Source organism: Balearica regulorum, chromosome 3 (genome assembly GCF_011004875.1).
Source record: "Balearica regulorum gibbericeps isolate bBalReg1 chromosome 3, bBalReg1.pri, whole genome shotgun sequence".
NCBI classification, from domain to species: domain Eukaryota; kingdom Metazoa; phylum Chordata; class Aves; order Gruiformes; family Gruidae; genus Balearica; species Balearica regulorum.
The window spans coordinates 915,807-942,968 of NC_046186.1; the positions used below are offsets into that span (position 1 = coordinate 915,807).

A 27,162-nucleotide genomic window follows, 5' to 3' on the forward strand; every position below is an offset into this window, starting at 1 on the left:
AGTGTCTGCAGCCATTTTATTGGGAAATGGTCCTTGCCTTGGTTATCTCCTGAACTTTGCCCAGGCCCTGATACGGAGAGTGCTAGCACTCAAATCCAAACCATGAGATCAAACTGTGCCATGCACGTGTAGCCTACTGGCAGAAGTTCTTCTGGTCCTGGGAACTTCCCTTGCCACCAGCTGACTCACTGCTGGCTGTGGCCATAGTGTGCTGTGCAGCCTCTAGCACCTTGGAGGGTTCATGGGCATAGCTCCGGCAGTTAGAGCTCGCCCAGAGTCCCCTGTGCTGTTTCTTTGCCAGAGGTAGAAAACCATGTTGTTCTTTTGTCCTCCCTCAGCCATCTCCATCAGTTTAAATCGCCAGTGGTACATTTGTTAATCACTCAAAGATGAGGCTTGAATTGCCGAGGCATGAATGCCCGTGCCGTTGTCACTCCCTTTGAACGCAGAGGAGGACATGACACCTCTCAAGGAAAGGTTGCTAGAAAACCGATTATTTTGAGCTCTTGCACGTGCAGCTTTAGCTGGTTAAGACGCCTTTCCCTACAGTTGTCCAGTCAGGCACCTCTCATTAATGTTTTTAAGCTCCGGTATCCAGTTCCTCCTTTGGAGGAGGTTAACTTCACTTTACAGCAATGTTGTATTTTGTACTAGTCTCTGCAACTAAACTTCATCACTAGCTTTTTGTGTACAGGTTAGTATTTAAATGTATGCAGTAGATGGAGTAAGGGAGCTGGAACTTGAAATGTATGTAGAATTCTTGGTAAGTCGCTGCCGTGTCGCTGTTGAAGGAGGCAGCGCCACGTTAAAGTGCCTTCCAAGCAGGTACATGCCATGGGGCCTCAACTGCGTCTGTGCTCTGAATGGAAATGGTGCCTTTCTTACCTTCTGATTATTTGGATTTGCTGTTTTCGTTCCAGGTACGGGGATGAACAGCACTTCACATTGTAATCAATCTATTAAACGTCTGAATGATGCCACTTGAGGGGAAGCAGCTTCATGGAATTCTTGACATGTTGATACTGTTTGCTTCCTTACAGCCTTGTGGCTTCTGAGACCTAAATATGTGGACGTAATCTGTGTTAAAAAAAAAAAAAAGTCTTCCTGCTTGTGTTCCAGCTAGTGTAAAGATTTATGTCTGCAAGTATCCGGTGTGTAATAGGAAGGTAGTGGACTTCTCTCTATTGGAGGGGAGTAAAGTGGAACAAAAAGAGATCTCAAGATTTGTTTCTGAAGATGATTCATTTTTTTAAGTATGGGTGACAAGGTTAGTGAAGGGGGGTGGAAAGTCGCGGTTACTGTGTAGGTACAACAGCCTGGTGTATGGAGAACAGCTGATGCACAGCACCCCTGTCCCCTCGATTACTTGATTTTTATTTTTTTTTAATACTGCCCCCAAGTGCTCTTAAATAATTTCTGGTAGCAATATTGACTTCTGTGGTGATTTACTCCAGAGTTAGCATGTAGGTATTAACTTGTGATTTTAATATAAATCTCTGAAGAATGATTGTTGAGAAGGTTTCAAGTGAGACTAGTAGCGAGAGGAAAATTTTTGTGCACTAGAAGGCTGTAGCCTTGACCTAGATTTAATATGCATCCTTGAAACAAACTGATGCACAAAGGAAGCTTGCATGCTTACAACTTGTCTGCCGCTTTGAAGGGAGACGGGAACGCTTCAAAAGGAATTTCAAGTTGGGAAAGTGCCCTTCACTCTTGTAGTTGTGAATCTTGTCATTCTGAACGTTGCTGTTCATCTTTGAACGGGCTGGTGGCCGCGGGTGCAATATGAAGCAGACTGCTCAGAAAGCTCCGGCAATTGCAGATGGGGAAGCAGCAGCGCGGTGTGAGAATCCCTCCTTGCCGCAAACAGTGAAGATGCGAATGAATTCTCAGTATGGGGCCTTTCCCAGATAAGGGGTCAGGCTGGATAACAATGGCCTCTATTGTCTGAGAGGGATTAAGCCAGATATTTGGGGGGGATGTAAGCCACAGGACTGGATTTGTCACCAAAATGGAATATTCAGCCGAGTCCCCTGTATCAGTTAGTGTAGATTTGCATAAGTCAAATATCCCTGCACAGCTGAGTCTTGCTGCAGTTGCTTGTTTGTTCGTGATGTGTGACGGCATTTGAAAGCACAACAAACACAGACATCTAGAATGGAAGAATGTAGGTCACGCTAAGAACCTGCTGTCTCACAGGATTGTCACCTGCTTCGTTAAGAATAGATTAATTGGTAGGAGATGATCTGGCAACAGTGCTACTGCTAATGTCCTGCGTTCTCCCTTAGCCTTACCATCTCCAGAATTGATCTGTATTGATACAGTAGTAGTGAAACTCAGCCTGTAAGGACAGTTTTACAAAGATACTCTAAAATCGTACTGAAAAACTGAGGATTTGGGAAGGAGCCATGGGGATGGTTTGGAGGGACTGGTGGGACTTGATCAGTCTGTTGAAGAGGACAGACACTTTTTTAAGGAATCTCTAGTCTAGCTTTTAACACAAGAGATTAAACTAGATTAAAGGTAAATTGATTGGAGTTTGAGAATCTGCTGGATTCCTAAAAACAGATGCTGTAAGTAATTGAGCGGTTTATGAAGATACACACCACCACACTAGCAGATATCACTGGTTAAGAATGTTTAGCTTGTCTTTACGGAGAGGGATGTGTGGTCATAATTACTGTTCTTGATACCTGCTCTACAAAAATACCGATTTTTCAGGATACTTCAGGTGTGGTGGATCCCTAGCAGTGGAGGATACAGCTATTGCCCTGGTAGTTTCTCTGCTTGTTACTCTGAGTGTTCCTAAGAAAACCAGTTCTGCGTCGGTGTTGCTATCTAGGTGGCATGGATTGAGGCTGGTGACCTCGAGATAAAGGAATGAACGTTTACCCAAGTGATAGTTCATGAGGGTACTAAAACAAAGTTCGCAGTGGGTTGTTCAGTGAATGGGTGACTAGTAGTGCGCTTGGGGAAGGTCCTTTGGGAGAGGGGAGGTCTCTGGGTAGGTGATAAACTCAGTCTGAGGGTGGGAGGGTTGACACCAGTGACTGGATGTGTGGGAAAGAGGAGTGGAAAAATACATAACGCTAATCACATCAGCATTGGTGGCTGGTGGAATTAAAGTAATTAAATCACTTGTTTCTGTTACCATTGTCCTCCTGTGCCTAGCTTGATCAAAACCGGGCTCTCAAAAGGACTCTTACCTTCATGGACATTTTCTCTTACCCACTTGTGGAACTTCCTTAGACTATTAGAACTAAGTGTATGTTTCCTAAGGTTTCGTGTAAGATTTGTGTTACTTTAGATGCAACTTCTGGTGTTCTGTAAATGCTGAGTTGTCACAACTTGAAACCTTGCAGAGCCAGAAGAGTGAGTTCTTGTTGCTGCTCTGGTTTGCACGCTCTGCCCTAGGAAAGACTTACCGCAGAGAAGATAAAACACTGAAACACTTGAATCCATTGAGGTTCTGTTTTACTACTGCATAAATCCATAGTCTGCTCATATCTCAAGTGCTTCGTTACACTCCTGGTCATTGAACGTCACAAATGATGGAATGAAAGGTTTAGAAGACAGCAAGGACAGCCAAGAGGCCATTTCAGCGTCACCTGCTCTGTGATTCCTCATGCCCTCTGTGTTGGTCCTGGGGGTGCTGCTGGTTCTCCTGGTAGTCCTCTCCAGGGGGTGGCTCTGGGAGTCCTGCACTGCCCGGATTCATTTCTGGGGCCTCTTTGCTCCGAGTGCTGAGGCTCTGCTCGCCCGTCCTGGCGTGGGGCTGCTCCCTCCGTGAGGTGCGTGGGTGCTCCCTAGCCTGCAGCGGAATAGGAGTCCTGAGTCATTGTAACTTTGGAGACTGCAAGGAAACTCCTCTGTAAGTTTCTATCGCGAACAATTGCAGTCATCTTTTTTTGGCAAGCATTTATTTCAGGTCTGACCGGTGCAGTAGTAGCCTTTAGTTAAAATGACTGGGAATCTGCAGCATGGTGTAACGTAACTGCAAAGTGTTGTCTGTCGTCTGTGTGCAATGGGTACCCGGTGTTATTTACAACTAACTTTGTTTCGCAGCAGTTTATAAGGAGTTTTCTTAGGGTAATAGCAGTCAGATTGCCTGGCTCCATGTATTCATGGTGAGGGATGCCCGTTTGCTGCCTCTGTTCTCCGGCCACATCTGGTGGTGCTGTTGGATTACACTGCTCGGTTTTGGAAAGCAACTCACAAGCTCCTTGCTGTGTTAGGATACCCAGGTTTGTTTCTGCAGAGAAACTCAAGTTACCTTGAGGGCAGAACAATAACTCGGTTCTTGACTGATGGTTGCTACCTGGTACAGTTTTCTTCTCCTTTTGTTTTTCTCCTCAGCTAACCAGAACAGGCAAGTTCAGAAACATCTTGGTAGTTTTTGAAAAAAGTTCTATTAATCTAATAATTATTAAATTTATTATTAATTTTCTTTAATCTAGGTGCCTCATTTTTGCTTTGTCTTACAGCAGTGTTTGCTTGTAGTGGGTAATGTTCCTTTAGCTTTTGGAGTCACCTGCAGTAAAGTTGGTGCACTTGCAGGTTTTGGTGTGAGGTCAAGAAAAACGAGGCAAAAGGAAAAGTCTTGCTGAAGAGCATAGCTTGCTCCACCAACAGTCTCAAGCTGTTGTCTTAGCTGTTTTTATTGAAACGAAGATAATAAAGTGAGCTTGAGACACGTAAGTAACTTGCCCCAGTTTTTCTAAGGGGAGGAACTGGCACTGGGGTTGCAGCTGTAACTACTAACCAGAACTTGAGTGTCTGCGTAGAGCTTTGCTTCTGGCAGTGCGACTCCTTCCTTTCACCCCGCTCTTCCCCAGCTCCCCACCCGCAGCCGGTGAACACAGCACAGGCAAGCACTGGGGTAAGACTCGAGGTACCGAGAGATACCCTGGTCCCGAGACCTCCGTGGCCCGAGCTGATTGTGCATCCAGTGGTAGGTTGGCCTGGTGGTGGGTGATCCGTGACCCGGTGCTGCTCTCCAGGAGAGCCACAAAAGAGGTCAATGGGGCTGGGATACTAAGGGGGCCCTGAGGACGTGGTGATTTTTGCAGAGCTTGCATTCAGTCACATTTCCAAAGCAAGAGGGGACCTGTTTGTTTTACGTGCAAGTTTGTGGTAGACAATACTATTTTTTTCTGTTTCTTCAAAGAATTCATTGCCACGCCTAAGTGTAGAAAAGATCCAGGCTCACATATATACATAGAAGTACTGATACATTTACAAGTATGTACATATAGGAGGCTGGACGTATATGTGGTGTATGTATGTGTACATGTACACAAAAGAAAATCAGCAGATAAGCATGCATGTGAAGTGAGCTTTCTCCTGGAAGAGGAAGACTACCTGTCCTATTTACTATCTTGTTTACTCATGAGATTAAATGTATTTGAAAGCTGGACAGGAGAGTGGATTCAGTACTGTAAAACCAAGAGGTGCGGAGCTGCTGTGGTAACTGCGCATCCTCCTACAAAAACAGGAGCCAAATTAGTATTGCCCACAACACAGAGCACTGTGTGTTTGCATCTCATTGACTCTAAAGCATCGATAGGCTTCTCCTTGTTTTGATTCATTCACTCGTTTCTTGTTGCTGGTCACGCTGCCTTTCCCTCTTCCCAAGTAGCTGACCATGCTACACGTGATCAGGGCTAAAGACAAGGAAAAGTTCAAATGCAATGTAATCCCTCAGCCTGATGAATAAATGTCTTGTTAAAGAAAGTAGTTATGACCTAAAGTATCAGTTCCTTACCTGGATCTGCAGTTTCTCAGTACTGCTTAAGAGCAGCCAAGTAGTCCAAGTTTTCGTTTCCTCATTGTCTTGGTGTCTCTGATAATCTCGTTCACACTTGCTTTATTGAGCAAGAGTTCTGAGACTTTGTCTAGTGACTCCTTTTATTGTTTTATTGCAATTTTATGTGAGAAAGAAGACTTCACAAAGAATTAATAGACACAGAGATCCACCTGTAAGAGAAGTCCATGTGAGATCTAAGCTATAAGCAATATGGGAGGATAATGTAGGTTCCAGCTCCTTTTAGACACCAGTTATTAAGTTTTCTCTCCTCTGTAGTTGAATGTCTTGCTTTTTGCCAAAGGTAGCGAATCTGTACTTGAGAAATAATTGCCATGATGGTAGAGGCTTGTTCCAGCTAGCCTAAAGCTTCCTGCTCCTTACCACATCAGCTGAATTTTGCACTCTCTGATAAAACTTATGTTCTCACTCAAGCTTGTGCCAAAGGATGAGGCTATGAAGAGCTCAAGTTTCTCTTCCAGAACTGTCTGGATGGTGATTAGTGTGCAGACTTGCGAAGTATTTCTTAAACACTCTCAAAAAGTTGTGAGTCTTACAAGTGGCATGCTGTGGTGGATGCCTGTTCCTTTCCTAGCTCTGCAGGACAAGCGAGAGGAGACGTCCCGGGAGCATCTTTGAGTTTGTCCGCTAGAGATTAATTGCTTTTTTAAGAAGTCACTGCAGTATCAAAGAGAGTTCAATTTAAGCTTTGCTCAGAAGCAAGTTTGGAGTTTTTTGTTTGGTTTTTTGATAAGATGAGGAGTTAAGGTTCTTTAAAACAGGTTCGTATATGTTTGTGTAATCCATGTGTCCCTTGCACCGGTCTCTGTAGAGCTGGAATCAAGTGGTGCCAGTGTGCCTAAGCACTGAGTGATCACCTGGCCTGGAGTTTGCTGTGGCTCCTCTGAAATAAACTCTTCTGCCTGAATCTTGTGGTTTGAACACCTTTCACCCCAATGGCAAAGCATTGTCCCGGCAAAGTCCCAGATCCCGGTCCAGGGTACGACACCTGGAAAACCCAGAGTTGAGACTTTGTTCTGTGCCGAAGGTGTGCAAAGGGAGAGAAACTTTAGAAAGCTAATTCATATAAAGCCTCTGAAAAATAGCGTTTGTACTTAAAATGTTGAGTGTGGTTGGGAATGTTGTATATTCATACTGGGTAGGTATGAAAACCTTGTATAATAAATATTTTGAAAGACCCAAGTAGCAACTGAGATCACTAAGAGCGTAATTAAAACCAGAACTCTCATCTCTTGCCTGATATGCTTGTGTTGGGCTTTCTTTGGAAGGAGAAAGTATATTTACATCCGAAGCTTTCTTGCAAAATATTTGATCTTAACTACTTCACTGATAACAAATGTCAGTGCCTGCGTGTTCTTAGTGAAACAACATTCTGAAGTATTAAAGCTTGTTTGCAAGACTTGGGTTGATTTTGGAGAGTTTATAATACTTGATGTATTTGGAAAGGTTGTTACTGGGAGGGCTTGAGGAAGCACCTTTTTATTAGTGTTATGCTCTAGACATTAATAAACTTTCTAAAGCAGTATCTGGCTTAGGAGTTTGCTTTAGAAGTCATCTTCTGCATTAAGATGTTAAGCTTAAGAAAGACTTTATAGTAAATCTGTCTTGGGAATGGTGGCATCTCGGGATCAAATAGTTCTGTGTAAAAACACTAGACAAAGGTCTCTGCCCCAAAGTTAATTCTGTATTTTTAAAAGCTTCCAGGTGTAGTTATTGCTGTACTTTCCTGCTGTTGGTAAGTTTTCTTTTCTTGCATTTTTGCTTTTAAAATAAAAAACATTTTAGGGCCTACTGTAAGCTGTAAACATACCTGAAGGATACAGATTTTCTGCACCTCTGTGATGCTGTTCTTGTGCTACCAAGGTACGTTACAGTCTGTACTCTGCATTAACGTGCCATACCTCATGAGGCTGCGTTCCTTCTGCCTTTGTGAATTTTAAGTTGTTACTTCAAAGAAAGATAGAGCGATTTCTTTCTGCCTGGTCAGTCTCTTTCTTATGCTGGAATTTCTAAAAAGCGAGGCAGTAAAGATAAGGTTTATATCCTTTTGTGGCTGTTAAAGCACTCGCAAGAGCTCCACCTTGCTTTAGTTGTTTGCAGTGGATTGGGGGGGTGCTTGGGTGCCCCTGCGGACCCCTGGAGAAAGTGCTGAAGCCAAGGCTGGGAACCTCTGCCTTCCTCGGGATCACTGACCGCTGGCAGGGATGCAGGTGGAAGGGGCCATCCAGATGGCTCCCGGTGCTCATTGGAAAACTGGAATGTGGCCTGAGTTCTGCTGTGTTAATTCGAGTGTTGATAGCTGCAGTTGAAGTGCACTGTTGAGAAAAATACTTGCTGTTGCCAGAGCCTGTAGCACAGAGGTGGGCAGCTCGAAGACATGAGACTTGAGTATGAATTTGTGCGCGCTTGCTTTTCTTTCCCGAGTTGAAAATACATAGTGCTGTTAAAGTACGTTTGCAGAGCAATTACTGACAAATGAAATGCAAAACGCGCTTATTTATCTGCTGCTTATGGTCTACAGTGGACGGTGCTTTGACGTGCAGGTTGACTGTCGGGCTCCTAGTGCTGCGGCGTTGCTCCTCTCTTGCCCTACATTCCGCTCCCTACCGCCCAGCGTCCTCACCGAGCTGAATGCTGTCTTTGTTTGGAAAGAATGCAAACAAAATTCGTGCTGTCTGAAAAGGGCTAGCTCATCATTTGTAGCTCTAAAATGGACTGGAAAATAACTTTTTCTCCCTCCCTCTTGTACTGATGGCATTCTGTCTTTCATTTTTCGAGAACAGTTGGTTTGTGATTTAGCAACAGAAAGGTGATCTTTACAAAACCTTGGCAGGGGCTTGAGAAAGTGTAAAGTGATATATAACCGTTTGGATGCAGCGATTATGGATTTAAACAGGCTGTTCTGCTGACGCAAGTCCTGGGTCTTCATTAATGTATTTCATCGGAGAGCAATGGAAACGCAAATAGTTCTGTGTTCACTAGACATTCAGATATTTAAAGCGAAACAAATAAAGTCAAAATGCTTTGTCAGGACTGGTTGACGATAACCTCTGCTGATACAGGGATGGAAGAGCTTGGCTTCAGTGGTGCCATGCACAAGTCTGACCGTCCAGCTTCGGAAACCGCTCCTGGCCTGCGTGGTTACAGTGACTAGGCAGAAGTGACTTCCAATATTTGTGTAAGGGCAGATCCTGTTTGCACATACCATCAGATCGACTAATGGTACTTCTTAAGCCATGGTGCTTGACGACCAGTAACCTAAAGAATCTATAAATAGCTTCTGTCTTTTTTTAAAGCCCTGAGTTCAATTTTTGGTCAGACCTGGCCCCATATATTGCTATAAGCAACCGGTACAAGACTAGAAATTGGAAGGAAACCCAGAAGTGAGCCAGAAACCTGGGGTGTTCTGCCTCTAAGGACACTTCTTTGTTAAACTGTGTGAGCTATACTGAAGTGTAACAAACATTTCCAATTTTTTTATTTGAAAGTATGGAGTTACAGTAAGTGTTTAATAGGCTGGCAGTATACTTCCAGGTTTTTCTGTGAATTCCAGTTTGCCCTGTTGAAGTTGATGAGTATCTTATCGACACTTAATGAGGGAGTAATTTCATGCTCATCTTTAATTCATTAGTTTGTCATTATTCTCCTGTGATAGTAATGTGTCCGTTCTGCACACCATTCAATTTTTATACCCTTTACTCTCTTAAACTCTCCTGAACTTCATATTGCTGGAAACTCCCCTTACCTGTAATCTCTGCTCTCTGAAGCCTTTGTGTTTGTGCCAGCACAATGTTGTTGGCGACTTCTTTGGAAAGACCTAGAACTGAATGGGCATTACAGCGATGCAGAAGTCTAGTTTTTCCAGCCTGTTAAAACTACTTTGAAAGTATTTAGAGGCAAATAGTCGTTGCTATTTATAACAATCTTTCTGTTATGAAGGCTGAACTAGTATTATATTGTAATTGGAATGGAAGCTGAGTATAACACAGGATTAGAGATTTATTTTATCCCCAAATACTAGAGTTAGCTAAATCCCTCTCAGTGCAGAGAAGAGTTAATTTCCTCGGCTGGGTTAATAGCTTACTTTATCTTAATGCATAAAAAGTGGCTGTCAAACATCCTGCTTTATCTGGGCAGAACCTAAAAGTAAGTGTCACTGTATGAAATACTTTTATTTATGACCTTTTGGCAAATGCTGTGTTCATTTGTTTGATAGGGTTGCTGAGGAGCACTACATCATAGCAAACAACTTGGTTAAATGCTACAAAACATAGTGATAGTTAGGTGTATTTGGGACAGTTTTGTATGTTGGCTATTAATCATTCAGCAGGTTTATTCTTCAAACCACATATGTATTATACTAGCTATATTGATTCATAAGTTTAACTTGAGCGATGAAGTACTGCTTTGGCTAACTGGAAAAAAAATGGAGCACAGACCTGAAACAGGTCTGAAGGTCCCAAGCTGACGTCCTAGAATGAGCGGACAACCTCGGCCTTTACTCACTGTACTTCTTTAAATCCTTGGAAATGGGGAATTTTGTCACTTTACACTCCAGTTCATGTTTATGAAATACTTGGTAACTGTAAGAGGCTCTGTGAGGAGCTGCATTTGGTATTCATTTAAGGGTTATTCTCCATTTTCCTTTTTTGGCTGCGTATATGGTAAGTGGCCATCTAGCAAGTGCTGTCCCCATTCCTCCCCCTGCATGACGCAGGCCTGAGGGGAGGAGGATTCTTCCCCCCACATCTAATGTTGTGTAGTCTTTCCCAGAGAAGCTCTGGTATCCTGATTTTTATGTAAAAAAATTACTAATTTAATATTTCAATTTTAAAATGAAGTAGTGTGTGCAGTATATGGAACTGAAAGGAGTTGGATGTGGTGGAGTTTAAAGCAGACTTCCCATGTAGACTTCTTACATAATAGTGTTTCATAAATTCTATTTAATCTTACTTGGTATAAAATGACCTTGTAGATTTAGGAGGAAAGTTTGTGATTGCAGCTGCTGCCTTTTAAAAAGTCTAAATATAAACAGATTTTTGGAAAGCATGAAAAATCATCAGCGGTGTTTCTCTGATTTGAATAGAAAGTCAGTGCTCTGGCATCTAATTAGTGTTGGAGCATTTTGAGAAGATGTCTTGTAGTGTTCCTGCTCCACTGGATGTAGTCTGTGCTAATAATTCTTGTGGGAAACTGGAGTGATAGACTCACAGAATCATTTAGGTTAGAAAAGCCCTTTAAGATCACAGGGTCCAACCACTAACCTCACCCTGCCAAGCCCACCACTAACCCATGTCCCCAAGCACCACATCTCCACGTCTTTTCAATCCCTCCAGGGGTGGGGACTCCACCACTTCCCTGGGCAGCCTGTCCCAGGGCTTGACAACCCTTTGGGGGAAGACATTTCTCCTAATCTCCAACCTAAACCTCCCCTGGCACAACTTGAGCCCGTTCCCTCTTGTCCTATCGCTTGTTACTTGGGAGAAGAGACCGACCCCACCTGGCTACAACCTCCTTCCAGGTAGTTGTAGAGAGTGACCAGGGCTCCCCTCAGCCTCCTGTTCTCCAGGCTCAACACCCCCAGTTCCCTCAGCCGCTCCCATCAGACCTCCCATCAACTGGGACCTCCCTGGTCAGCCAGGGCTGCCGATAAATGATGGAAGGTGGCTTGGTGAGCACTTCTGCCAAGTCCCTCAGCACCTTTTGGTGGATCCCATCCAGCCCCATAGACCTGTGTGTTCAAGTGGTGTAGCAGGTTGCTAACCATTTCCCCTTGGATTATGGGGACTTCATTCTGCTCCCTGTCTTTGTCTTCCAACTCAGGGGAGTGGGTACCCAGGAAACAACCGGTCTTACTGCTAAAGACTGAGGCAAAGGCAGCATTAAGGACCTCAGCCTTTATCCTCATCCTTTGTCCCTATGTTTCCCCCCACATCCAATAAAGGAAGGAGATTCTCCTTAGCTCCTCTTTTGTTGCTAATGTATTTATAGAACCATTTTTTTACTGTCTTTTACAGCAGTAGCCAGATTAAGTCCTAGCTGGGCTTTGGCCCTTCTAATTTTCTCCCTGCCTCGTGACCTCTTTGTAGTCCTCCTGAGTTGCCTGCCCCTTCTTTTCTTCAGTTTTGGGAAGAACAGGTTGAAACAAGACATGGTCCTCAAGCCTCTTGTGCTATGGAGGAGCTGGTGGGGGGGTCCTCATCCTGGTTTGTCTTGCATGGCATCGATTTTGGTCTGAGCCCATCTCATCTAGGGAAGAGTGATTAGTTTGTACACCTATTGCACAAATGAGGTTTCACCAAGGCCTTTTACAACGGTGATCGTGTTTCCCTGCCTCGGATGGAAATTTCTCACCAGCTGCCTGCATGACTATTCGCTTATTCTAGGGTTGCCTCTCCTTTGGATTATGGTTACTCCCTGAAAGTAAAATGGTAATCGCTCAGCCTTTCATCTTTCTTCTTTGTCATGTGAAAGCAGCTCCTGGTTCACAGAAGAAATTCTTAGGTAACAGGCAAGTAATGTTGTGTTTCGTACTGCTGACACCCATCCCTTGTTTTTATTCTGTCTTCAAGATTATCAGTTTCTTATTTCAGTCATCCTTTGTACAATGCCTCTCGCTTTGGTAAGCAGTAGACTTCAGATAGGACAATCTATTGCACCAGAATTAATCATAAAAAGTATTAAATACTGGTTTCAGCATTGGTCTCAGCTAAGGATCTGTCTTCAGTTTGATAGTTTCTTCTTTCCTAAGTCGTCTCAGGACAGGTCTGCCTCATCTCCTCTTCGGTCAGTCCTTGCAAATCCCATAGTTAACTAACTTCCTTGCAATACCATTTCAGCTTTTGCCACAAATTAGCATGTGAATTATTTGGTATTAGTTGGTATTAAAAGTAAAACCTTACTCATGCTCTGTCAAGATGTTTTCTGCATACTCTGTGAGTTTTGAGAGTCGTGGTTACACGCTTCTGTCAAGTGGTGACTTTGCTTGTACCACCTTGGAGGCTGGACCGGGGGATGGACCCGGACGAAGAGACGTGGTGGTTGGGGGCCAACCCAACCTTTGCCTTTTACTGCTGGTTGAAAGCTTCGTCTTGCTTAAACCGTTCTGCTTACATTATTGAAGCTTGAGGTTGACTGACTGTAAACCACATGCGTTTGTGTTTAACTCAAGAGACAGTTCAGGGCTTCTGCTGCTTGTTTCAACGGTGTAAAAAGCAAGAGGACTATTTTTAACAGTCTGGAGTCTTGTCACATGCTCTGGTGTAGGCTCTCGCGCAGACTGACTGCCTTGAGTTACGTTAAATGGGTAACGAGCATTAAGAGTTCTGTAGTTCTTGTTATTCTTCCAGCTAGGTTACTTGAACAAGATGAATGGAAAGGTCAATCTTGGGAGAAAAAGAGGCAGGTTTTTTGAGAGGTTTCTGAATTGGTGGTACCACAAGGATTAGGTGTAAAAGTTAAGTAAATGAAAAACTGCAATATTTCACATAATTTTTCAGCATATGCAAATCATTGTGGTTTAATCATTTGGGGGGGGTGTCGTCTTAAAAAACAAGAAGAGCTTGCTATTTTGTTTAGGGTGATTAAATTTATATGCAAACTTCTTTTTGGAAGTTCTCCAGAAAAACTGCAAAATCCTGATACTGTTCTTTTGTAAAAACAAGCAAGAAACTTAAAAGCTTTTGCAAGCCGAATCATCTGAACAGTGTTACCCGAAGGTGTCTGTGGACCGGTTGTAGACCTTTGAGGCCCTGTTTGTGTTGGTCGTTGTCCTGGTTTCAGCTGGGAGAGAGTTAATGTCCTTCCTAACAGCGGGTATAGCGCTGTGGTTGGGATTTAGGCTGGGAATAACGTTGGTAACACGCTGACGGTTTAGCTGTTGCTCAGTAAGGCTTGTGCTAAGTCAAGGACTTGTCAGCTTCCCGTGCCCTGGCAGCGAGGAGGTGCCCAAGAAGCTGGGAGGGGACATGGTGTCACTTGTTTTAGATATTCTTTTATCATTATTATTGTTATTATTTTTCTCTTCCTTTGCTGTCCTGTTAAACTGTTTTTATCTCAACCCACAAATCCTACTTTTCACCCCGATTCTCTCCCCCATCTCACTGTGGGGGGGAGAGCGAGTGGCTGCTTGGGGTTTGGCTGCCTGCTGGGTTAAACCACCGCAGTCGTCGTGCTCCTCTTGCATTCCAGCTTACTTGGACATCCTTGGTTTACCTGACGATCCAGTAAAAGCAGAAAGCTGTTCTTCTGTCTGCAGCAATTCTGAGTTGATGTGGGATTGGTTTTTTTTGGTAAATAAATACTAATGACTTATTTATGTGTTTGTTTATTTTAGGGATAGACTTCAAGATTAAAACAGTTGAATTACAAGGAAAGAAGATCAAGCTACAGATATGGTGAGTAATATGCCGAGAAGCTACGTCCTTCTGGATGGCTTCTTTCAGAAGCAGGTTTTCATGAGAAGAGTTTACTCTTTCTGAGATTACATTCAGGTGTCTCATTTTGTAACCGCTTTGTATTTTCAGTAGCGGTAAAGCCCTGTGTATTCACCTAAATTTTCAAGAAATGGGGAAGAGATCTGTGCGTTGCGTTTATAACCGCTGTTACTGGCTGCTGCCTTGGGCAGGCTGTTGGCAGATCTGTTGGTGACGACAGGACCCTTGCAGTCTGTGATTTAGGGGGAAATGTTTTAGAACTGGAATTTTTAAATGAGGAGTTGCCTTGAATCTGTGACTATAAATTGAGCAATAGCCTTGCTTTGCATCAGCAGGGAAGTGCAATCCATGCCTGCGCTTAGGTTTTTCCATAGTAAACTGCGGACAGTCTCTCAGCTGGCTGAAAACACGACTGCTTTTCTGTTGGAAAGCCTAACATGAGGCAAAACTTAACTTTTAGCTTGCTGTGCATGTTTTACTGGAGACTTTTCTTCTTTTTAAGTAGCCCTGTAACAAGTCAGATCAGGAAAGCTAATGGCTTCTCCTAGCCTATATTTTTGTTTATACTCCCTCCTCAACCAGGTACACATATTGCTAGTGCATTCTCCAGCTTTACTGAGAGTTCAGAACTTGAATTTGCCCATTTTGTCCCCCACTAGTGAAAATCTTTTATGGCTTGATAATGATTATGCTTGTAGGTGCAGGCAGATGGGTTCCAGTTAGAAGGAAGCACTGATCTTCTTCTGGCTGAATTATTATCTTTCCGAACAAATGTGTTCTGAATCCTTCGTGTTACCATCGCTCTGAGCATCCACCATGTCTCGGTTGTTTCTCATATCCCCATCCTACAAGCAGAAGTCGGCCAATTTAGTTATTTTGGGTTGTGCCCTGCAAGGGAAAGAGTTGTCAAAGTTGATTATTATTTTTTTGGTATAAACTGCATAGCTGGTGGATAAGGAAGCACTTGGACGATGAAGTAACTCGATGTGCTGGGATGCTTCAGCGGGGAGCTGCAAAGGGAGACTGCGTTTATAAGGGCAGTGTTTTGGATGGAGCTGTCTGTGGAAGGACGGGTATAGATCAGCCGGGAACCGAGAGCAGGGCAGTGGGAAGGAAGGGACTGAGCGTCAGCCGAAGAGACGTTCAGGGTCATGCAGCTTTGCTGACTGACTTTCTGAGCAGCTCTTGCTGTGTGAGTTCACCAGACTGTTAACGTTCAGATTTCCAACCCAGATCAAACCGTAACTTCTGTCAATTGTTTTGTCATATTTTTTACCCCAGCAGGGTAAGTGCTGTGCATTACCGTGGGATAGAAAGGGAGAACAAAGCATTGGGATGACTTGAAGGAACTGTTAGATTAAACTTAGGAAGAAGTCATTGTGAAATGTAAAAACTGAAAATCTGGAATGCGGAGGATGTTTGATACATATATAGAGAAGCAAGCCATAAGGAAGCTGTACGCCTCGTGGGTTTTAGCGGCTGAGGGACACAAAGATGGATTGGGGTGAGCTGAGTTTTATGAAATTGCAACTTTTAAACGTTGCAAAGTTGGGAGGTCGTTGTCTGGATCTGCTGCTTGTTCCTGCCAGTTTAAAGTTTCACGTTTGAAATGAAACTTGGAAAGCAGAAAATGAAGTTCCTGTGGCATGCACTTTTGATGGAAAATAATAATAATAAAATTTTAAAAAGGCTTTGTAGTTTCCAGCTTTTCCTGTACAAGTTTTGCCCAGCAGTGGTTTGGTGGCTAGAACAGTAGTGTCTTTTGGTGAAGATATTTTGTGCAATGCATCTATATTTAACCACTGCTTCCTGTATTTAAACTCACCCTGTACTTCCAGGAGTTGTGTAACATATTTCCAGAATTCCACCTCGCTCCCACTGCAGCAGTTTATATGCAAAGGATGCATTTAGTGGAACGTTTCCTTTGTAAACCTAAGGCTGTTATTGTAGCTTTTCTTGCATCCAAAGTATGGGTCATGCCCATGGAGTAATAGAGCTAAAAATTCAGCTATGGAGAGTGTAATATTATACACTGCAGGAACACGGACAGAATCACTTTGAAATGGAAACCGAAAGGCTTGGGCATCCTGTAATTCACTAAACTTATTAGCATACTGCAGCAATTGAAAAATTAGATGGGATTTTTCCGATACAGTGAGTGTAATAATTTCCAGTGGGCAGGGAAGTAAGTGTCACAATCTAACATAATACACAGTTTTGATGCCCTAGAAGAAAGGGGCAAATAGGATGATCAGAGGGATGTAATAGCTATTTTAGGAAGAACAACTGGAAAGATTAGGATTCTTCAGCATGTCAGAGAAGTGACCAAAGTGCATTTTTTTAAAAATCATGAGTATACTGGAAAAGGCAGGCAAAGATTGATGTAACTCACTGACTTTTCCAGTACCAGAGCATTAGTTCTGGCACAAGGCTGAAAGGTGGCACGGGCACAACACAAGGAAATGAAGCTAAGCTGTGAAACTCCTCATCACAAGATGTTGTGGTAGCTGCAGATGTACGCAGGTTCGCAAGGGAATTCACGAAGGAACAGTCTGTTTTGGACTGTTAAACACACAGATGGGATCTCTGGCTCCAGAAGTCCTTGAACTGCCCAGAAAATACATAGTGGTAGCAGACACGGAGGAGAAGGAAGGACTCTCTGAGCTCAAGGACTGTGGAAATGAAAGTTGCTGGAAATCCACCAGCAGGAGTGGGAGACTCTGGGAGAAGCTCTGGTTCAGTGTAATGGGGATGAAGTAGAGAAAGGGGAATGTGGACGGGGGAGAAGCCCCTTGATTGGCCAGGTACTTTGGAACAGAACTTGACAAATAAGTGGATCGGGATGCATCCTGTTCTGCTATTGCAGAAGAACTTACCCCAGGAGCCCTCTTTCCAGTGATTCAAGAATATTCTGTGAAAATCGGTTGCAGAAAGTACAGCCACTTTTTGGTGTCTCTGTTCACAGACTCTGCGGTCTGGGGAGACAACTAGGAACTGTGAGAGGAAATCTGGAAGTGGTTTGACAGGTGATTGATATTGGGAGAGTGAATTCAAAACAAAAACCCCAAACACCCTGATGCTGACTGTGGAATCTGGAGGGATGGGGTAGGGTAGAAAGCTGTTCAAGAAATAACTGCAGTATTTAGGAATAGCTTTCTAGGGATTATAAACAGAGTGGGGTTATGTGAGCAGTGGGTGAGTGATTAGCCTTTTCAAGAGGTCCGTATTTGCTTTTCTAAGAGTAGTAAGTAAACCCAGGTTTCTTTAAACAGCCACATGGTGTATACATGACAAGTCTTAAGCTGACGGTAAGGAGTAACCAAAATACATGGGTAGAGCTGTACGAAGAGTTCGTTTTGTAGGGGTTCATGGGAACTAACGGTTGTTGATTCCTCCCCTGTGAATTTTCCATTTACCAGATTTCATGCAGGTTGCTTTCCTGGCAGCCTGGCAGCGTGTACTGTCACGCCAGAACAAGGATCTCTGATAGACTGAGGTGAATGACTGTAGGTACATGTTAGCAAAGCGCTTGATTCTTCTTGTGCCTGGGACAGCCTTGTTTGCAGAGCTGCTGCACGGGAGTGTCTGCACAGGCTTGTAGCAGTGCAGTGACTTGCAGCGTCAAGGCCAGAAAGTTGAGATCGAAAAGGCTAGATCCTGAAGAGCTTCCAGAGCTGGGTAAGACAGCGACTTGTTTCTTTTCAGTGATGTATGAAACAATCACACTTGAGTGTGTTGTATTAATATGGAAGCAGTACGATGACAGAATTGCTTGTGTAGTAAACTGAAAAACACTGAACTCAGAGATTCAAAGACATCTAATTTTTTTTTCCTACTTAGCTGCTACTCTGATCCTCCTGTCTTTACATAAAACTTGTATGTCAGCATATTTTCCTACAGTCTTGTTGACCGATTCCAAATTTTAGAAACAGCCTTATTTTTTTTTTTTTTAGTATACAGCTCTTAACTGTGTAGAAGACCATGAAGAAACTTTTTTCTAGCAGTGCATCTTTGGGAATGCTTTTATGTGGCTAGAAAAATGTCCTCAGAATTTTGTTTTATTCAGCAATGAGCTTGTTGCAAAAATAATCATCTGACCTGGAAGACCTGTCCAAGTGAAAGAAGTGTGCAGCAACATAGCTAACCGGAATAGTTCCACGTGTGGCAATTCCCTGTTATATGCAAGTTCTTGCATTTACTAAGTAGGGTGGTCAACTGCCAAAGCTGCAGACAGCACCACTGACTGGTGTACGTCCAGTCTCATTAATTTTTGCAATTACCCTAGGAAGATATAATAGTTAACTCTTGCTGCTGAGAGCTTTTGAGACTGTTCACTGTGTGCATAGCTCAGGGTGGAAGAGACTCTTTTGGCGTGTCAGTCTGACTTCCTGTAAAACAATTGGATACTTCACTCATTACAGATTTTTTTTTTTTCCTGGCTGAATATCTTTCAGAAAAGCTGAAATTTGCCGGTCACGAAGTCTCTCACAGATACTCCTTCGTGAAGGAAAGTCTTCGACCCAGTCACTGAAGCTCCCAGAGTGTGCATGATGGCAGCAGTACAGTTTCTTCGATGCAATACTCTGCTGTGTAGTTTTACAAATATAAGAAGAAAGTGGGACTGTAATAAAATTCTTAGGATTATGTTGCTAAGAATTTAGTTTAATACATTGAAGACCTTTATTTTGAGCTATGTGGACTGGAAGGATCTTCACAGATCATCAGATGTAATCTCTTCTTGTTGCATCCGTGTAAATCTTTCATAAACAAATAATAGTACATTTTAAGGTTTCTTTAGTCTCTGCTAGGTCAACTGGAAAGCTGTCCCAGAAATTCTTTTCTCTGTTGGTTAAACCTCTAATACGATATAGCTTATGCATACTTTAATGTTGGCATGAGAATAATTTCAATGGATTTCTCACTTTCCTTGTGCTTCTCCTTTCCCTAGTCCCACAGGACGACCTTCTTTGTCTTCATTTTGCAGCTAAACAAGCCAAGTTCGATTTCCTCTTGTGCAGTAGGGCCTCGTTTTCCTTGGCTACCTTAATAGTCTTTGTCTACATTAGCTTCCACAAATGTTTTTGCCTACATCAAGGATTTATTGCACACCCACAGCTTTGGAGCATATTCTTACATCCTGAAGGTTTGAACAAAAGAATGGAAAGCCAGGGCAGTAAATAAGACATTGCTATCTCCGATTGTCTTGTGCCGTTTGCTCAGGGTGGATTCATCAGTCGTAGGCAGTTTGAAAACCATAACTCACTTCCTCTGTTTGCCTCAGTCAGTTCTCTAATCTCACATCCATTAAGAGTTATCTCTGAATAATGAATGGAGAATCCATTAAGAGGGGAAAGGGCAAATATAGTACTTATTTAAAAAAAAAAAAAAAAAAAGAAACACTCCAGGTTCTTTGCTTTTTCCCTCCCCAGCTTTCTTTTCATCCATTAGCTTAGCTTCGGTCGCCAGAAAAAGCACTGGAGGAGTTAACTAAGCAAGTTAGTTGTAGGTGCATAGGACGTGACAAGCAATGAGTAACAACTAAGTGTTGCCGATGCCAAGTTGTGTAAAATCAATCTGAATTCTTACTGTGATGGCCTCAGGCCTTGTCAGGAGGGGAGAAATCGCAGATGCCCTACGTCTTGATGTTCTTGGTAAGGCTTTTCTGACACTGTCCTGCTTGATATAAGCAGTTTAGGGGGAAGTGAGTCAGGGGAAGGGGCTATCAAGTGGATCCAAAACTCATGGCAAGAGAAAATAAACGATGCATGAGTAAGGGTTCTGTTGAGATATTTTGCAGGAGTCTGTCCTGTGTTTCATGATAGGCACTGTTTTCTTTAATGGTTGGGATAAGGCAATAGAGAGTATGGTTATTGTATTTAAGCTAAGCAGGAAAAGGTGAAATTGCAAAGTATAAATTGTGTAGAGGACTGGATTATAATTCAGATTGCATTGGAGAAATGTCATTGGAAAAAGTCCTGCGAAATTCATTAGACACAAATGCACAGTTACAATTTCAGTACGTGTCATCCGTTACTCAAATGTCAGAAAAGTCACCTGCTTCATCATGAAGGAAGGGAGTGGGATTTGTAAACAGGCATGCCCAGGTCTTCTAGAAAATATTCCCGTGTGAGGCTGGGAAGACTTAGCTGGAGTAGTGTCCTGGTTTTTGCTTAGACATGGGCAAATGGGAGGGAGCCCAGAGTAATGAGTGAGGCTGCGTATCGTAGACCTTTGGCCAGCGAGTAAGGTCTAAAGAACTTGAGGTGGCTGGGGAAAATTCAAGGAAGGTGCAAGAGCTGTGTTTGCGTATGTAAAAAATAATTGTAGAAAGAAGGGGAATCAACTCCTCTCGTTACCTATGAAAGGTTACACAAGGATTGATGGCCCTAATTTGCACTAAGGAAAACCAAAGTGTGCCATGAGAAGAAACATCCAAATGGGGCAGAGAGGAAATGAGAGAGGAGGGTTCAAGCCGACAATCATCAGATGTCTCCAGCAGAACATCAGGCATCTTTCAGGAATAATGTGGGTATTCCTCAACATTTTGAGGAGCCAGGGCATGGACTAGGTTGCCTCTCGAGGCTACTGCCCGTGAGCCAGACCTCTGCACAGCACGGCCTGCTAGAACGTCTCTGAACAAAGTGGTGCTTGGGTTTAGGACCTGCCCCTGTTCCTCCTCCACAGTTTGCCTTCTTCCTGATATTTGTCATCTCCTGGGAGGAGATAAAAGATGAGGAGCAATCAGCCTCTCCAGCAGCTATTGTGTGTGCTAGAACAGTGGTCCGGGGTCTGATAAGACTCTTTGAGAAGGAACTTTGTAGAGCATTTCCCTGCATCTCAGAACTGTTCCTCTATGGCATCTTCAGATTTCGAGGCTTTTCATTTACTCTCCATTTGCCAACTGATACTTGGCCAGAAATCTGATGTGTGCTTCAAATAAATTGATTTGGCAACAGCAGTCAGCATTTGTTGGTTCAACTGTAGGTGACAGGGCAGTGGGGAGAGCCGAGTTTTCATGGGACTTGGTGCCCGGTGGTGTCCACGTTCTGCCAAGGCATTTGCTGTGACCTCAGGAACAGTTGAGAGGGAAATTAATTGAACTAGATCAACTGCAGTCCATGATCTTTTCTGAGGTTACTGGTTTGTGAGCAAGGAAATGTGGGTCTGTAGGTCACAGGGGAAACCCTGTGCCTTTCTGAAGGCAGTTAGGGAATGTGTCATCTCAATTTAGACCAGTATAAATTTGGAGACGCCTTTGATTCTACCTTGTCATAGAGTCATCGAATTGCAGAATGGTTTGGGTGGGAAGGGACCGTTAAAGCTCATCTAAACCCCCTGCGATGAGGCTTTGGGTAACCTGGTCTAGTGGACGGTGTCCCTGCCCATGGTAGGGGTGTTGGAACTAGATGATCTTTGAGGTCCCTTCCAGCCCAAACCAGTCTGTGATTGTATCTTCAACTAGATCAGGTTCCCCGAAGCCCAGTCCAACCTGACCTTGGATGTTTCCAGGGATGGGGCATCTACCACCTCTCTGGGCAACCTGTGCCAGTGTTTCACCACCCTCAGTGTAATAAATATCTTCTATATATCTAGTCTGAATCTCCTCTCTTTTATTCTAAACCCATTACCCCTTGTCCTATCGCTACAGGTCATAGAATCATAGAATGGTTTGGGTTGGAAGGGACCTGCTAAAAGTCTGTCCCCATCTTTCTTATAACCCCCGCCTGAAGTATTGAAAGGTGGCAATAAGGTCTCCCTGCAGCCTTCTCCAGGCTGAACCAGCCCAACTCTCTCAGCCTGAGGTCTCCAGAGCAGAGGTGCTCCAGCCCTCGCAGCATCTCCGTGGCCTCCTCTGGACTCGCTCCAGCAGCTCCGTGTCCTCCTCATGTGAATAGTGTCATTGAAAACATGTAATCTGTTAGGTTTGTCCTCTGAAAAACACTGTAGAATAGGCAGTGAACTCCTAATTCTCAACTTAATGGCATGCAGGTTTGTTTAACCAAATCTCATGCATTCCATCAGAGATCTCAGAATGAGGTGAGAAAACACATACTGTCATTAATCTTGCATGATCGATTTTCAGCATATTGCTAATAGAAATCAACAATGTAATGTTACAGTCCATCTCCTAGATTTATTTTTCAAACACTTTAAAATTTCAGGACTATGAATTTGTATTTGTAATTTCAGGAATATGAAGTTGTATGAATTTGTAAGATCATGTCAAGGCTTTATAAAATTGATCTGAAAACAAAATTCTTCTCAGTTTTAAGTCTGAGTTCCAGAAAATGTTGAGTGATCGTCTTTGTGGCTGCTGAGCAGCTGCTGAAATGGAAAGGGATGATCTTGGGCATTGTGGTAGCCTTGACTGGATAGTTGGGCCAGGTCATTGCTGTTCCAGACTCTGCTGGCTTTGACAGCGGCACGGCTAAAACCTACAATATTTTGGGAACTTCCTACAGAAACTTCAGTACTGCGTCAGCTGGGGTTGTGCAGTGTCTAATCGGGCTGGTCAGTGGTTATGGTATGTAACTTAAAAATGGTAGGTGGAGTTTTAAAGCAGCTTATTTTTAGGTTCATTTAGGAAGAACTGGTCAGTAACAGGGGAGAGTGTCTGGGACAGCGATGTTTCTGGGGTTGTTCAGACACTCCCACTGCTGGAGCTCACAGTCCTGTCGAAGTGGTGGTAGAGCATTTCTTGCTCCTGTTTTCATCCTGTTTGCTACTGGGGCTCAGAAGTCTTTGAGACGCTTCCCCGAGATATGAGACTTGGAAATAAAAGTTTCTTCTTTTAGGTGCAAGTTTCAAGTGGTGAATAAAATTACAAAGTTTAAAATTACCAAATTTCTACCGTGACTCGATACTGGGTTGATTTATTGTGGCAGTACACCAGAGGACCTACTGCAACTTACCACTTTGCTGTTCAACAGCTAGCTTCGTCTTCCGCCACTGTAGTCGTGTAAGCCCAGTTAAGCATTCCAGTGTCTTTTGTCTCTCTGTCATGGTTGACTCTGAAATGTGTTTTTGAAAAAACAATACCCTTAAAAGTAAAATCCAAAAGGGAAACTTCAAACCCGGAGTTTCTGTACCCTCTTGAGCCTGGCTCACTGAAGCTTGCCCTTGTTCTCGGAGTGTTCATCTACGTCTGGGGAGGCGTGGGCCTTCCTTGAAGCTGCTGCACATTGGACTGTGTCCTGCCCCTCTTTGAAAACTTTGCGCATCCCTCCGTAGTGGTGCAGTACAGCATGTATGGGGCCATGCGTGCTTCTTTAATATATATATGTCTGATACCTATAATAGATATACCGTGCTGGTTTCTTTAGAGCTTGCCTCTGATGTGTGCTCTTGTCTGTTTTCTGCAGGGACACAGCGGGACAGGAGCGATTTCACACCATCACCACCTCCTATTACAGAGGTGCCATGGGGATCATGCTAGTATATGACATCACCAACGCCAAGAGCTTTGAAAACATCAGCAAGTGGCTCAGAAACATAGATGAGGTGAGTGATGTTTGTAATACTCTGGAACTGAGCTGTTTGTTGTGACTGGTAGAGCACATGAGTCCCACAGAACTCGGCTTCTGGATTGCAGCTTCTTTTTCTGGGGAAGCCTTAGAGCCCCTTCCAGTCCCTGCAGGGGCTCCAGGAAAGCTGGAGAGGGGCTGGTGCCAAGGGCAGGGAGGGACAGGCCAAGGGGAATGGCCTGAAGCTGCAGGAGGGGAGATGGAGATGGGATGGGAGGCAGCAATCCTTCCCTGGGAGGGTGCTGAGGCCCTGGCCCAGGGTGCCCAGAGAAGCTGTGGCTGCCCCTGGCTCCCTGGCAGTGTTCAAGGCCAGGTTGGATGGGGCTTTGGGCAACCTGGGCTAGTGGAGGGTGTCCCTGCCCATGGCAGGGGTGGCACTGGGTGGGCTGGGAGGTCTCTTCCAACCCAAACCCGTCGGGGATTCTACCCTGGCAGAAGGTGTAGCGTGTAAATTACCACAGGGGTTTGGGTCCCTATGTCCTGTGTTCCCTCCCTCAGCTCTCCCCTCAGCAATGGCATGAAGGATTGCAACGCTACACAGGGGCTAGTGGTGTCCTAAAATGTCAAATTTGTCCATGAGTAAACTTTGTTTCTGTGCTGGAGAATACTTAGAGGTAAGGAATACTTCTTCCAGTAATGAGGAGTTGTGGTTTTCAGGAGGAGCTGCCACCATGAGGTGGTGCGCAGAGGAGCAGTGCTAAGCCATAAGCTGTAGAGTAGCTATAGAATATGTCACTGCTAGTACTAACCTATTGTATATGGATGACTCTGTAAATCTTCAGAGATAATTAAATATTATCACCTCCGCTCCCTCAAAACTGGAGTCATGAAATATTTGCAAGTTTATCATGACTGTTGCAGGTATATGGCAAACTGCTGTTGTTGAATGTTAGCAAACTGCTCAAACCTGCAGGGCTGACTTTTGTCCTTGTTAGAGGAGTATGCTGAACATGGAGGCTGGTAAAATTTCAAGCAAGGTCAAGTGAAGCAGAAGAAACTGATGTGGAAACATTAAGTGCCCAGATCCCCAAGAGTTCGTTCTCTGGGAGTTCTGAGATGTTAGAGTGCAGCACAACTGCTGGTTCTTGCTTTTGTTATGCTGTTCCCAAATGGAATTAATGTTTGGATTTTCTAGCTTCGTTATTTTCCTAGAAAGCATGAAGATGGCCCTGTAGAACTGAGCGTCAGCAGATGGGTGCTGTCAGGCATTGCTAGGTGAAGCATTGAGGCTGGTGACAGGTTCTTACAGAGCAAAAATGTGATATTGAGCCTTTCATTTCCTAGCACAAGAAATGGGAAACTACACTGCTTATGGAAAGGTACACATTTTGGAGGGTACAGAGGTGGTGGTGGGGAAGTAAGAGACTTAGCAGCGAGCTGAATGTAAACTTGAAGCCAAGGCCTTTAGATTCTGCAGTTGCTTTATTTAAAAAAAAAAATTAGTAGTATCCAGGAAGTTGAGTAATGGATGTCATTCATACCATTGCGTCCGAGAAGTGAATGGTTTTGCTGATCTCGTGTTTTTAAATCTGTGTCACAAACTTCTGCAGCTGATTTCAGGTGCATTGTGAAGGCTGCATGGTCACAGCAGTTTTATGAGGGATGTTTGACACCTTAGTGAGCTGCTTCTGTAATAAAAAAAGCTTCCTAACAGAGTGTGTTTGGCTGAAATGATGGGTGAAGTCATCCTCTGAGGTTCCAGATGCAGTGTTGGGGCTTCTCCCTAAAACGTGTAGCAGGTATTACCCACTCATGTAGAGGACTATCGCAAATGATAGTTGTGAATGAAGTAACTAAGTGCCTTGGTTTCACAAGGAGTTAATATTGCCAAGAATATTCTCTCAGGAGAATTTTCAATAAGCTGAACTGTTATTCTGTGCAAGGAGGCTCTTCCACAAGATACTTAAGCATTGATTTAGAAATAGCTAGGAAACTAGAGTTGTTACACCTTGATCCTTGCTAAATACGTAATTATTTGAAGTTCACACATTCTGCAGAGGTGTGCTATGCCATGCACTTTTGCTTTGGGCTAGCAGGAATTAGTCGAGTTGCTCAAGTGCCCAGTTTTGTACGTTGGGGCTGGCTATATTTGCAAGAAGTCTGTTGCTGTGTAAGCAGTTTTGTGTGTGTGCGTGCATGAAAAGTCAACGTTTTCAGTGTCTTATTCTATGCAGTATCTTAATCTACCTTTACTGTCTGGTTGCTCTTCCTCCTTGTGACCTGAAGGAAGAAACTGGGGGTGATTCTCCTGAGGAGCGTGAAATGGGTTGTTACTGCAAGCAGGAGTACTGGGTACATGGGTCTCTTGCCTCTGTAGTACTATTAGTAATGCTACCATAAAGTAGTATTAAGGCTGTTGGAGTGAAAGTAAATTCAGATTAGACTTTCCAAGAAGCTTCTCATGGCAGGTTTCAAAGTGCTTCAGTTATCCACTTAAGTGATGCTTTGTGCTGCGGCTGCTGAAACTTGTCTGCTAGTCTGGTGGATATCTTTGGCATGTTCTTCCCTTACTATGATGGATATTGGCAGCACTTCAATAACTGAACAGCCAAGGGATTTTTTTGCTCATTCAGCGTTCCTTGAGAAAGCACTGGCACTCGCTTTTTGCCTTGCAAAGGTGATTCCCAGCTATGTGGTCCTGCTTTTCTTTGGATCCTGAGCGTTAGCATGGCACTGGCTTCAGTTTTCCCTTTGCGATGTCCTGGTTTGTGTGTGGTTGCTGTGTCGTCTGCGTGCCATTTCACTGTGCGAGCTTCTCAACTTCTGTGAAGCATTCTAGCAGATAGAGCTAAAGCACAGAGCCGACATGCAGTCTTGCTGTGGTGATTGCAACGTCGGAGGAACAGCATGATGCTAGAGAGCTGTAATTTCCCTTTGTTAGTTAACTTGCTAACCTCTAAAAAAATTACAGGCAAAAGGTGGTTTTTGCTAACTTCCTGGTTATTTGGCTTTGCAGTGGTTGAAAGCATAGTTGCAATTGTTAAGGAGACTTACCTGTCTACAATAAAACTATGCAAAGGACCCTTTAAACACCAAAAAAGTAGTAGTGTCAGCTGGAGCCACTGCAGTGCATGAAGCTTGATTGTTGGCAGCTGTAGACGTGGGCTTGTTCTTATCCTGTAATGCTTTGTAGCATCATTTCTGTAACGTGCTTATCTATCACACCTAAAACCTGACACCTCTAAGTGCCAGGCAGGAAGTTGATTCGTTTCCCACATCACTGAATGCAAACTAACAAAGATTTGGTAGGCTAGTGACATTAACTAGAAGGTTCTGCATTGCAGAACAGCACTTAGTTGCTTTCAGAAAGGAAGAATTCACACTTAAACTACAGAAATAAAAAGGAAGGGGGAAAATAACTGGTGTTAGGGTGGTGATG

The 27,162-nt window shown here is 43.7% G+C and overlaps 1 protein-coding gene across 1 annotated transcript in view; it reads left to right on the forward strand.

Annotated features, from left to right (window-relative positions):
- RAB10 (RAB10, member RAS oncogene family) overlaps positions 1 to 27,162 on the forward strand; it is a 47,557-nt gene that overhangs the window by 14,392 nt on the left and 6,003 nt on the right. Inside the window, exons 2-3 of the mRNA XM_075750227.1 lie at positions 14,160 to 14,220; positions 23,622 to 23,760. Of these exons, the coding sequence (XP_075606342.1) occupies positions 14,160 to 14,220; positions 23,622 to 23,760 (200 nt within the window). The remainder of the gene's footprint in view (positions 1 to 14,159; positions 14,221 to 23,621; positions 23,761 to 27,162) is intronic.